Source organism: Carassius carassius, chromosome 29 (genome assembly GCF_963082965.1).
Source record: "Carassius carassius chromosome 29, fCarCar2.1, whole genome shotgun sequence".
Classification (NCBI taxonomy): Eukaryota; Metazoa; Chordata; class Actinopteri; order Cypriniformes; family Cyprinidae; genus Carassius; species Carassius carassius.
Genome location: NC_081783.1, coordinates 21,973,618 through 21,987,241, shown reverse-complemented (window position 1 = coordinate 21,987,241; position 13,624 = coordinate 21,973,618). Strand labels below are relative to the sequence as shown.

The following is a 13,624-nucleotide window of genomic DNA, read 5'->3' as shown; positions in this document are numbered from 1 at the left end:
TTGTTGTTGTTGTTGTTATTCAACATCTCTAAGCAAGTTGTAAATAAGCAGTCAGCGTTCTGAAATGAATGATGCAGTCGTTTCGCTGTCCAAGGTGCTGAATCTATATATGTTGCCTTCGTTTCATCTTTCCTCTCAGCAAGCATGTGCTCATACCAAATGCTATTTAATAATAATATGCTGATGTCCTGTAGTGTAAAATTTGTATTGTTGAATTCGCATTGCTTTTGCCTGGCAATAGGTAATTTTGTCCGTTTAATTAAATTCTGGACTTTTTAATCATTCTCAAACCAACACTTTGTGATTGTTGAACAGATTGTGTTACAGTTACATATATTGACAAATTTAGATTTTTTTTTTTTCATTGTTACACAAATAGAAATTCAGGTTTTAATTTTGTGTTTTTGATTATTCTATCTCGCTGCGTATATATCTTTTGAGTATCTGCATTTTATATATAAATTAGGTGTATTTTTGCAGTAGCTCAAAATGGTCTCAGAGTGCCGCTATTTGTTAGGGAGATGCGACTGAGTGCGCATAATTCCAGTAATACCGCCCTCTCAAACTACGCTTAAGGAGGAGGAGGCTGAGGAGTCTGCATAATGCACATGCGGGGACATAACACAGAGGACGTCGACGCTATAATATATAGTCACCTATGGATCCATGTTTAGACGTTGTCTTAGAAATTATCCAATAGTTTTAGATTTATTCCATTTGGAATCTGGACATACTGAGACTCTGAACTGGATACAACGTGACTTCGTTTATTTGCACTTAAGCAAAATGTCGGAGAGAACAATGGCGCGGCAAGTACTGCTGTTTATTTGGTTTCTCTCTCTCAGTTTGGCTCTCGGGCAGGTCAGTTACTCCATTCCTGAGGAAATGGCCAAAGGCTCTTTAGTCGGGAACATAGCACAGGATTTGGGTTTAGATTTAAAGAGACTGAAATCGGGTAAAGCGCGTATTTATACAGGAGACAGCGCTGAATACATCGAGCTGAATAAAGAAAGAGGAGTCCTCCTTATCAAAGAGAGAATAGACCGAGAGGCGCTATGCGGACAGACAACGCCTTGCGCGCTACATTTACAGATTATTCTCGATAATCCTATGGAACTGTTTATGGTAACTGTCGAAATTACAGACATAAATGACAATTCTCCTATTTTTAAAAGAGATGAGAGACGATTTGAGATAAGCGAATCAGCAGTTGTAGGATCAAAATTCATGCTGGAGAAAGCGATAGATGCAGACATTGGTGCAAATGACCTACAAAGCTATTTTCTACAACCTACTGATCATTTTAATTTAAAACTTTATGGTCAGAGTGATGGGAGTAAAAAGGTTGAAATGATTCTACAAAAGCCTTTAGACAGAGAAAAACAAGAAAACGTGTCTCTGATATTAACTGCAATAGATGGCGGAGAACCTCCGAAATCAGGAACAGTTCAGATTCATGTTACAGTGCTTGATATAAACGATAATGCTCCAGTTTTTACTAAGCCTATATATAGGGCAATAATTACAGAAAACTCCCAGAGTGGCACGCCACTCATCACTGTTAGTGCTTCTGATTCAGATAAAGGGGCAAATGGAGATGTCAGTTATTTAATTGCAAACAGTGAGGGTGTATCTGACATTTTTCATATTGATGAAAATGGATTGGTGACGTTAGTCGGAAAAATTGACTTTGAAACATCTAAACATTACCAAATTGATATAGAAGCAGTAGATAATGGCGGACTGTCTGATTCTAGCAAAATAATGGTCGACGTGATTGATATAAATGATAACGCTCCCGTCATCACAGTTATGTCCAAATCTAATGCAATACCTGAAGACTCTCCACAGATTACTGTGACTGCAATTGTCAATGTTAACGATCCGGATTCTGACAGTAATGGACAAGTTCATTGCAGTGTAAATGAAAACATTCCTTTTACAATCAAATCAACTTCTAATGGATTTTATAGTATTGTGACAGACAGTGATTTAGACCGAGAGCGCGAATCTGAGTATAACATCAGTGTGACGTGCGCTGATGAAGGCGTGCCCTCTCTCTCCAGCAGCGTCACTCTCTCCTTACAGATATCAGATGTGAATGATAACGCGCCTGTCTTTGAAAAGAGCTCATATTGGGCCTCTGTTCAAGAAAACAACACACCGGGTCTTTCCATATTCACAGTCAGAGCCAGAGATGCAGATTTTAACCAGAATGCCCGTGTGTCTTACATACTGGAGGACTCGTCGGTTAACGGAGTGCACATCTCCTCGTTAGTGTCCGTTAGTGCTGATAGTGGAGTCATACACGCAGTGCGATCTTTCGATTACGAGCAGATCAAAGATTTCCAGTTCCGCGTAAAAGCGCAGGACGGAGGCTCTCCTCCTCTCAGCAGCAACGTGAGCGTGAAAATAATGATTCAGGACCAGAATGACAACGCGCCTCAGGTTCTGTATCCGGTCCAGTCAGGCGCTTCTGTGGTGGCTGAAATAGTGCCTCGTTCTGCAGATGTGGGTTATCTGGTGACTAAAGTGGTTGCTGTTGATGTAGATTCTGGACAGAATGCCTGGCTCTCATATAAACTGCAGAAAGCCACAGACAGGGCGCTGTTTGAAGTGGGCTTACAGAATGGAGAAATAAGAACTGTGCGCCAAGTGACAGATAAAGATGCTGTGAAACAGAGACTCACTGTTGTAGTGGAGGACAACGGGCAGCCCTCTCGATCAGCTACAGTCAATGTTAACGTGGCGGTGGCGGACAGCTTTCCTGAAGTGCTCTCGGAGTTCACTGACTTTACCCACGACAAGGACTACAACGACTACCTGACTTTCTATCTGGTCTTGGCCTTGGCTGTAGTTTCGTTTCTCTTTATCGTGTCTATCATCGCCATACTCTCAGTCAGATGCTACAGATGGAGACGCGAGCGGATGTTTTACAAATCTGGATCAAATCTTCCAGTTATTCCGTATTATCCGCCTCTTTACGCAGACGTAGGGGGCACAGGAACTTTACAGCACGTGTACAATTATGAGGTTTGCAGAACCACTGACTCCAGAAAGAGTGATCTTAAATACGGCAGACCTTGCAGTGAAAGCATCATTAGTCTGGACAGCAGCGGAACACAGACACTTACGCATGCGCAGAGAGAGACACTGAACTTTGATGATTGTGAGGATCAGGTGAGAATTATTTTATAGCCAATTTTTCTCAATTCTAAATTCTTCAGTGTTCCTCATATTCGTTGTCTTTATCTTCGTTTGAAATGTTGACAAGGTAGTGTCATGATGTTTTTGCTATACAAAATTTTGCTATATGAAATCTTTAAATCAATCGTTACATAGTTTTGTATTGAACGGCTATTTTCTAAGCATGGCTTCCCGTTTGTGTTGGTGCGCCCTGTAAGAAATTTTCTATAACAATCTGTAAGTAGAAAGAAAGAAAGAAAAAAGCGAAATTGCACCCTGTGGTTGCAGGCACGAGTACGAGTTTTCTTATCATTCAGAGCTGCAAACTGTTCTATACATTTATACAGAAGGACGCATAAAAAATCTTCCAGATTTATTTTCAATATTTTCAACAACAGTGAAAGATTATTTAAATTATCTCCGAGCCTTATTTTCTGCAAACAGATTTGAAGAAAGTAGTGTAACCAGACAATTCGTTTATTTTACCTAAATGTTGCCCTCATCCAAGTGCCGTTTTCACCGCCAATCTTAATATAATTATTTATCTGTAATAACAAAGCAGAATATAGAGATGCACTGTGTATTTGAATTGTGTGGGGGTTTATATATATATATATATATATATATATATATATATATATATATATATATATATATATATATATATATATATATATATATATAGTTTAGGCTGTACGGTAATTTCTAGTTGGATTGTTGGATTTACAAACTTTTTTTTACAATAGTTGAGTGTGTGCACAATGAGTCTCACTACAATAGTTTCATAAAGGGATATTTTATTTGTCATTTGCTTTTTAACGTTTCCATTTATCATGTTTGAGGTCAAGGTTAACAACTTATTTTTATTTTTTATGTTTATATTTGAGCAAAAATAAATATTTTTGTAATTTATTTATTGGGTTTTTGTATTTATGTTTAACAAAGTTGTATTAATGTAATAGTTGTCTGATGCTCTAAGTGCCGCTGTTGGTCAGTGTTTCTGTGTAACAGGCACTCGTTTTTAGATCCTCCTCCACTTTCTGACATCACATTCTGCAGAATCTCTCTTTCATTCAGACGATCTCTGTTTAACACTGAAGCATCGAGACATTCCCTGTGTTATCGAATGAAGTTTGATATTTTTCAACCTTTTTGATTTTTTTTTATTCGACTTTTCTTCTGTATTGTGACAGAGGATTTGGATTATGTCGGTTCTTTGTTATTCTTACACCCAAAGAGGCGCATCTTCGACGCGGATTTCATCATGGCTAATGCAGCCTCTCGTGCTGTGCGTCTTTGTCCTGACCGTTGCGCGCGGTCAGGTCCGTTATTCTATTCCAGAGGAGATGACAAAGGGTTCGTTAGTGGGAAATATCGTTCAGGATCTCGGTTTGGATGTAAAGAGGCTGAAATCTGGTCGAGCGCGGATCTTTACGGAGGGCAGTCGTGAGTACATCGGTCTGAATGTAGATAAAGGGACTCTGGAAGTGAAAGAGAGCATAGATAGAGAGGAGCTGTGCGCCCAAGTGTCTCCCTGCTCCTTACATTTTCAGATTATTCTAGAAAACCCCATGGAGCTGCATAGAATTGATGTAGAAATATTAGATATCAACGATCATGCTCCTGTTTTCTTAAAAAAAGAGATAAACTTCCCAAATTAGCGAATTAGCGATACCTGGAGCTAGATATTCAATCGATAGCGCTAAAGATCCAGATGTAGGTTTAAATTCGCTTCAGACGTATAAATTAAATCCGAACGAACATTTTGTACTCAAAACCTTGTCTCACACTGACGGTACTAAATATGTTGAAATGGTCTTACAGACGTCATTAGACAGAGAAAAACGTACTCGGTTACTAAACGTAACCTCGGTTCTCTCTAGAAGAGCGAACGAGTACTGCGTCTTAGCTAAGACGCTACGGGAAAAGTCTCTTTTCACGAAATACTGAAGCAAAAAATTATCCTTAATTTTGTATTTTTGTAAAGCGCATTTGCAGCAGTACACAGCCATAGGCGAGACGGCTCGTTCGCTCATTGGCTTGTTCTGCGGCAACTGCACAGCCTATCGAGCGCGGGCTGATGCAACATCAGACCAATAAGGGCGCTTCGCGCCCTTCTTGCCACTTCCCGCCGAAACGGGTGTGGCCCAACCTATAAAAGGAGCTCGAAAAGGCTGACTCACCTGATTTATTTCATCGCCGAAGCGAACCAGAGTGAATCGTACGCACGGCAGAGAACGCAGTACTCGTTCGCTCTTCTAGAGAGAACCGAGGTTACGTTTAGTAACCGAGTACGTTCTCTTACGAGAGCTCTCTCGTACTGCGTCTTAGCTAAGACGCTACGGGAACCCGATGTAAAACGCCGTGCGCGCAGGGATCACACACCGATAAACCTGAAGCAACGCCCAGGATTTACAGTGCACAGTCACCTGAGGGACTCACAGAGAGTCCGGGACAGAAAAAAGGGGGAAAAACCCTCCGTCCCATATCTAGCAGCATCCGTAGATGCGGCAATATGACATCACACAGCCGAGGCAAGGCCTGACCAATGTGGCAATGCGGGTCTTACGCAATACTGCCCATATAACAGTCGGCAGCGCCTAGCGCTCATGAATTCAGAATTCCCTTCAGGGCCCTGATTCTTCTATACCGACAGCAGCCTTGCTTGCAAGGCGGGAACCTCCAGGTTATAGAACCTGATAAATGTAGACGGCGAGGCCCAACCCGCCGCCCTACATATATCCTGCAAGGAGATCCCAGTAGACCACGCCCACGACGAGGCGACACCTCTTGTGGAGTGTGCTCTGACGCCCAACGGGCACTGAAGGCCCCTGGAAGCGTAAGCTAACGCTATGGCGTCAACTATCCATCTGGATAGAGTCTGTCTCGAAACAGCCATTCCTTTGGAACGTCCACCGAACGAGACAAATAGCTGCTCCGTCTGCCGAGAGGCAGCAGAGCGAGACACATAAGCTCTTAAAACCCTGACAGGGCAAAGAAGACTCGAGTCTCCATCCTCCCCTGACACCGGCAGGGCAGACAGGGCAATAACCTGAGCCCGAAACGGTGTGTTGAGGGATTTCGGCACATAACCGTGCCTAGGTTTGAGTATGACCCTTGAGTCATTGGGCCCAAACTCCAAGCACGACTGGCTCACCGAGAGCGCGTGCAAATCACCCACACGCTTCACAGAAGCGAGAGCCAACAAGAATACTGTCTTGAACGACAGATGCTGAAGGCTAACCGATTGGATAGGCTCAAAAGGGGGACCCTTCAAGGCCTCCAAAACCGCCGCGAGGTCCCACATAGGGACTGACGGATGTCTGGGAGGATTCAGCCTCCTAGCTCCTCTGAGGAACCGGATGACTAAATCGTTCCTTCCTATTGACTGACCGGACGCCGTTTCAGAAAACGCCGCGATGGCCGCCACATAAACTTTGAGCGTGGATGGGGCTCTGCCCTTATCCAACAGCTCCTGTAGGAAGGAGAGGACCTCCGTCACCTCACAACTAAGGGGTGAATAACCTCGAGCTGTGCACCAGCTGGAGAACACCGACCACTTCGAGGCATACAGACGTCGTGTCGACGGAGCTCTAGCCTGAGTGATGGTATTTAGCACTCCCCCTGCGAGATCAGCGGGTAACCGTTGAGTGCCCATACATGGAGGGACCACAACTCCGGTCGAGGGTGCCAAATCGAGCCCCTGGCCTGCGAGAGGAGATCTCTCCTCAACGGTACCGGCCATGGGGCGACATCTGCTAATTGCATCAAATCTGGGAACCATGGATGGTTCTTCCAAAGAGGTGCCACAAGCAGTATTGAACATCTCGTTTCTCTCACCCGTTCTATCACCTGCGGAAGGAGGGAGACGGGAGGGAACGCATAAAGCGGGCAGCACGGCCATTTCCGTGACAGCGCGCTTTCGTTCTTGGAAAAGAATGTGGGGCAGTGAGCGTTTCCGTGGGACGCAAAGAGGTCCACCTCCGCCATGCCAAATCTCTCCCACAACAGCCGAACTGTTTGCGGGTGTAGAGACCATTCTCCCGTAGGGACATTGCCTCTGGACAGCCTGTCTGGACCCAGATTCTGCAGTCCAGGCACATGCACCGCTCTCAGCGAGCGCACGTTGCGTTGAGCCCAAATCAGGAGGCGTTCCGTCAGCCTGTACAGGTTTCGGGACCCGAGACCGCCCTGGCGATTTATGTAGGACACCACGGACATGTTGTCCGAACGGACTACGACGTGGTGATCCTTGATATGGGGACAAAAGCGCATCAGCGCATTCTCCACTGCCAGCATTTCCAGGCAGTTGATATGATGGAGCTTTTCCCGTTCTGACCATAGGCCAAAGGACGGTCTGCCTTCGAGCAGCGCTCCCCATCCCGAAGTGGAGGCGTCCGTCGACACCATTTTCACACTCGGGGAAGTCCCCAGGCTTACACCTGATCGGTACCAGCCGTTCGCTGTCCAAGGTGCTAGAGCCGCAACACAGCTCTGATCGACCTTGAAATGCAGCCGGCCAGACGCCCACGCTCTGCGCGGCACCCGAGCCTTCAGCCAGAACTGCAGGGGGCGCATGCGGAGCAGGCCCAGCCGCAGAACCGGAGATGCTGAGGCCATGAAACCCAGCATCTTTTGACAGTGTTTGAGCGACACAGTCGCGCCACAGCGGAAAGAACTCGCTGCACGCTGAATGCCCATCGCGCGCTGTGGTGACAGCCGCGCCGTCATGGAACACGAGTTCAGAACTATACCCAGAAACAGGATCGTCTGACTGGGGTTCAGCGAACTCTTCACCCAATTGACACTGAGGCCGAGCATCTCGAGGTGATCGAGTAAAACGGCTCTGTGGTCCATGAGCTCCGCTCATGATCGGGCCAGAACCAGCCAGTCGTCCAAATAATTCAGCACTCGTGTGCCTCTGAGTCTAAGAGGAGCGAGCGCTGCATCCATGCACCTCGTAAGCGTACGAGGAGCTACGGACAAGCCGAATGGCAGGACTGCAAACTGGTATGCCTGGCCCTCGAAGGCGAATCTCAAATATCGCCTGTGGTTTGACGCTATCTGTATTTGAAAATACGCGTCCTTCAGATCTATTGACATGAACCAGTCCCCTCTGCGAATCTGCGCGAGGAGCTTCCTGGTCGTGAACATTTTGAAACTGTGTTTCATCAATGCCCGTTCAGCTGTCTTAGATCCAGTATGGGCCGGAGACCCCCGTCTCTCTTGGGCACCAGAAAGTATCTGCTGTACAGCCCCCCCTCGCTTTGAGACACAGGCTCTACAGCCCCTTTGCTCAACAGTTTTGATATTTCGGCCCGAAGTATGTGTGCTACTTCTGTTTTGACCGTAGTTTCGACGCGCGCTGAAAAGCACGGTGGGCGTCGAGAAAACTGTAGCGAGTAGCCTCTCTTTATAATGCCTAGCACCCAATCCGAAACCCCTGGAAGCACTGACCATGCATCTGCATGAATGGCTAAGGGCTGGATGCGAAACGCGCTCTGTTGACTGGGCAACGGCGGCGCTCGAGTGTGCTGCGCATCTGAGGCGGGGAGCGCGCTGATCACAGCGGGCAGATCGCTCTTCCTCGACCCCGTTCCGGCGCTTAACCGACTGGAGGGAGGCTGAGCGGGTCCCGTGGGACTCGATATATCTGCGAGTAACCGTGGGCTGCATGTGTGCACTTTTACCACTTTCAACTCGCTGTCTGCCTGTGCAGAATGTACGTGCACGGGTCTCATTTTTACAGAAGCCCCGCGCCGTATGTGACATAGTGTATGTGGGCACTGGGAAGTGGGCACGTTTACTATGCGGCGCGCTCGACCGATCTGTGTCGATCTTATGTGCGCTAGCCCTGTGTGCAGGGCTGTGCTTACATGTGGAGATGGGCACTGGGTAGTGGGCATCGTCACTGCATTTATAGCACCATCGGCCGTGGCCGGACGAGCATGCACGGGTTTCGTTTTTACAGAAACCACATGACGTGTGTGACATAGTAATTGTGGGCACTGAGGGGTGGGCACGTTTACTATGCAGTGTGCGCGACCGACTTGAGTCGACATTATGGGCGCAGGCCCTGTGTGCAGGGCTATGCTTACATGTGGAGATGGGCACTGAGGAGTGGGCATCGTCACTACATTTATAGCACCATCGGCCGTGGCCGGACGAACGTGCACGGGTTTCGTTTTTACAGAAACCACATGACGCGTGTGACATAGTGATTGTGGGCACTGAGGAGTGGGCACGTCTACTATGTAGTGCGCGTGATCGACTTGAGTCGCTTTTATAGGCGCGAGCCCTGTGTGAAGGGCTGTGCTTATATGCGGAGATGGGCACTGAGCAGTGGGCATCGTCACTACATTTATAGCACCATCGGCCGTGGCCGGGACACCAGAAATTACACCTTTTTCGGGAAATATCTGGGTAGCCGTGATAACGGTTTTCGTGTGCAGGCAAGCGGGCAACCGTACAGGCTTGCGCATTGCAAACAACGCTGAAACAGTCACAATCTCTGGAAACTGAAACAGCGGCGCGCTTCGGTGACAGCCCGGCCGCAGCGGAACTCGTACACCGGCGCTTCGATGAAGCAGCCATCGTGTGTAGTGCCGACGCAGCGTCATGCAGCATGCGTAGATGGCTTTCCCAGGATGGCTTCGGGGCTCCCGGCCTCACCGTAATCCTCTGCCGCGGTCCCCGCGGCGCGGGGCGACGGCCAGTAGAGCGAGAACGGGGGTCTCGAGCTGCGTTGCTGAAGCTGTTGTGATAACGGCTTTTGTGTGCAGGCAAGCGGGCAACTGTGCAGGCTTGCGCATTGCAGAAAACGCTGAGACAGTCACAATTCCTGGAACTGAAACAGCGGCGCGCTTGGGTGAGAGCTCGGCCACAGCGGAACTCGTACACCTGCGCTTCGATGAAGCAGCCATCGTTAGTAGTGCCGACGCAGCGTCACACAGGAGGCTTTAGATGGCAACACCGCTTTTGCCGCCGTCCAGCAGAGGGCGGACAAAGGTGCGTCGCTATCGCCTGTTCCACCGGCGGAAGTGAGTGGTAGTTCCTGTTTTTAGCATCATCAGTGTGGAGAATGCTAGTGAGACAGACGAACGAGTTCGTGCTGAATATGGAGCGTTCCAAGCCTTCGCCACCTCTTCGTGAAGCTCAGGAAGAAATGAGGCGGGCTTTGAGAAGTACGCTCATCCGAAAGGGAAATACCATCCAGCCGGGAACGAGAGGGGGGGGCGCTGGTGCAAACCATTCGCGGCCGAGACACATCGCGGCCAACACGAGCATTCGCCCCGGCTCCTTCTCGATGTCAGCTCGTCTGCTGGGCTTCTGAGCAGAAGGCGCGAGATCCTCGGAGCTCGCCCAGCCATCACTGCCCGAAGCCAGCAGAGAGCGCGTGTCCTCTTCCCCCGACGTGGCCCTGAGATCGACTTCCTCGGACGACGCGCCGGCAAACAGCGGGCGCTGCCCACCGGGAAGCGATGCAGGGGGGGGCCGGTGAAGCAGGGCGAACCGGCGAGCTCGGTTGAGCTGAAGACGGTTCCGGAATCCGCTGGAAGCGATGCTTTTACGGCGCCTCAGCGCAGCGGAGAATGCAGGCTCAGAGAAAAAGGCCAGGCGAGTCCTCAGAGTCACCATGGCAACAGCTCGCAGTGGGGGCATCCGCCGTCAGCGAGCGAGCGCTGCATGATCTTCACCCAGGCAGGAGACACAGATGACGTACCGGTCTCCCTCGCTAAGTGGGGCTCTGACGAGCCGCAGGAAGGCATCTTAAAAAAGACGCGAGCTCTTTTACGAGTGTGTGTCGCAGGGCGAACACACACACACACATAAAGAACAGCTTGTATATAACAGGATTGAAAGGATATAGGCGCCGGATAGCGCAGCAGGAACGGCAATGGAAGGCGGCGATGCCAGCAGCTTCAGAATGGCTCGTCCTGCTGATGTGCTTTCTCAGACGGCGCTTGCTTCCTCCGTGATCCAGCGATGCGTGAGCTTCGCTGAAGAGATGAAAAATCAGGTGAGTCAGCCTTTTCGAGCTCCTTTTATAGGTTGGGCCACACCCGTTTCGGCGGGAAGTGGCAAGAAGGGCGCGAAGCGCCCTTATTGGTCTGATGTTGCATCAGCCCGCGCTCGATAGGCTGTGCAGTTGCCGCAGAACAAGCCAATGAGCGAACGAGCCGTCTCGCCTATGGCTGTGTACTGCTGCAAATGCGGTTTACAAAAATACAAAATTAAGGATAATTTTTTGCTTCAGTATTTCGTGAAAAGAGACTTTTCCCGTAGCGTCTTAGCTAAGACGCAGTACGAGAGAGCTCTCGTAAGAGAACAGGAGGAGTATAATCTGATTTTAACCGCGTTTGACGGTGGATCTCCTCAGAAAACTGGAACCTTGAAAATTAACATTATTGTCTTGGATGCAAATGACAACGCGCCTGTTTTTAGTCAGTCTGTATATACAGCACTCGTAGCTGAAAATGCGCTGATGGGATCATTAGTCTTAAAGGTTAGCGCAACTGACGCAGACCAGGGAACAAATAAACAAGTTTCCTATTCATTCTCGGAAAGCAGTGACAGTATCTTAGATACATTCAATATTGATCTAACAAATGGTGATATTACAGTTATTGGCACTCTAGACTTTGAAAAAGCAAAGAAATATGAGCTGAATGTAGTGGCGACAGACATTGGTGGTTTATCAGATACTGCTAAAGTGATGGTGGAAATTACAGATGTTAATGACAATGCCCCTGTAATTAATGTAATATCTTTCTCAAACCCTTTGCCAGAAAATTCCTCTCCCGAGACTGTGATAGCGATGCTGAATGTCAAAGATTTAGATTCAGGGAAAAATGGACAGGTGAGATGTTTTATTAATCCTAATTTACCATTTCAAATCAGACAATCATCCTCAAATTTCTACAGTCTGGTTACTGATCAACTGTTAGACCGTGAAAAAATGTCTGAATATAATATCACAATAACAGCTATTGATGAGGGCTCGCCTTCTTACTCTACTAATAAAACACTGACTGAAAATCTCTGATGTCAATGACAACGCCCCTGTGTTTCAGCGTCAGTCATACACTGCATATCTGATGGAAAATAATTCGCCCGGAGTCTCTGTGTTATCTGTTAAAGCGCATGACAAAGACTCTGGCAATAACGCACGTATGTCATATTTTCTAGAAGATATTCTTGTGAATGGTGTCTCTGCTTCGACGTTTATTTCAGTTAATGCAGAGAGTGGAGAGATTATTGCTGTCCGTTCGTTTGATTATGAGCAGACAAAATATTTTAACATTCGCGTAAAAGCGCAGGACGGAGGCTCTCCTCCTCTCAGCAGCAACGTGAGCGTGAAAATAATGATTCAGGACCAGAATGACAACGCGCCTCAGGTTCTGTATCCGGTCCAGTCAGGCGCTTCTGTGGTGGCTGAAATAGTGCCTCGTTCTGCAGATGTGGGTTATCTGGTGACTAAAGTGGTGGCTGTTGATGTGGACTCTGGACAGAATGCCTGGCTCTCATATAAACTGCAGAAAGCCACAGACAGGGCGCTGTTTGAAGTGGGCTTACAGAATGGAGAAATAAGAACTGTGCGCCAAGTGACAGATAAAGATGCTGTGAAACAGAGACTCACTGTTGTAGTGGAGGACAACGGGCAGCCCTCTCGATCAGCTACAGTCAATGTTAACGTGGCGGTGGCGGACAGCTTCCCTGAAGTGCTCTCGGAGTTCACTGACTTTACGCACGACAAGGACTACAACGACAACCTGACTTTCTATCTGGTCTTGGCCTTGGCTGTAGTTTCGTTTCTCTTTATCGTGTCTATCATCGCCATACTGTCAGTCAAATGCTACAGATGGAGACGCGAGCGGATGTTTTACAAATCTGGAGCGAATCTTCCAGTTATTCCGTATTATCCGCCTCTTTACGCAGACGTAGGGGGCACAGGAACTTTACAGCACGTGTACAATTATGAGGTTTGCAGAACCACTGACTCCAGAAAGAGTGATCTGAAATACGGCAGACCTTGCAGTGAAAGCATCATTAGTCTGGAAAGCAGCGGAACACAGACACTCACGCATGCGAAGAGAGGAAAACTGAATGATGAGCATTCTTTTGATCAGGTGAGCGGATATGAATGGCTATGAATATGACTTTCTGATCTTCATTCATTTAATCCCTTTCTGGCTTTACAAATTGGACTGTATTGTTGTTTTATTTGTATTATATATATATATATATATATATATATATATATATATATATATATATATATATATATATATATATATATATAATGAAACTATAGTTGAAATTTCCTGTACCGATAGCATTGTCTACACTATACTTTTTCACACTTGTTCATTTTAAAACCTTAACTTTTAAATGTTTTATAGGAAATTGCATGCAGACAAAGTATTTTTATTTTCGT

The 13,624-nt window shown here is 47.3% G+C and overlaps 1 protein-coding gene and 1 pseudogene across 41 annotated transcripts in view; both read left to right on the top strand.

Annotated features, from left to right (window-relative positions):
- The window catches only part of LOC132109885 (protocadherin gamma-A12-like), a 176,037-nt gene that overhangs the window by 119,404 nt on the left and 43,009 nt on the right, over window positions 1-13,624 (top strand). Inside the window, exon 1 of one of the 41 annotated variants that reach the window (XM_059516281.1) lies at window positions 598-3,180. The exons of 39 other annotated variants lie outside the window; for them this stretch is intronic. In XM_059516281.1, coding sequence (XP_059372264.1) covers window positions 667-3,180 — 2,514 coding nt within the window. In that variant the 5' untranslated portion in view covers window positions 598-666. Of the gene's footprint in view, window positions 1-597; window positions 3,181-13,624 lie in introns of those variants that run through there. One more of the 41 variants, XM_059516282.1, reaches the window with a different exon arrangement.
- On the top strand, window positions 4,183-13,362 carry LOC132109290 (putative protocadherin beta-18; annotated as a pseudogene).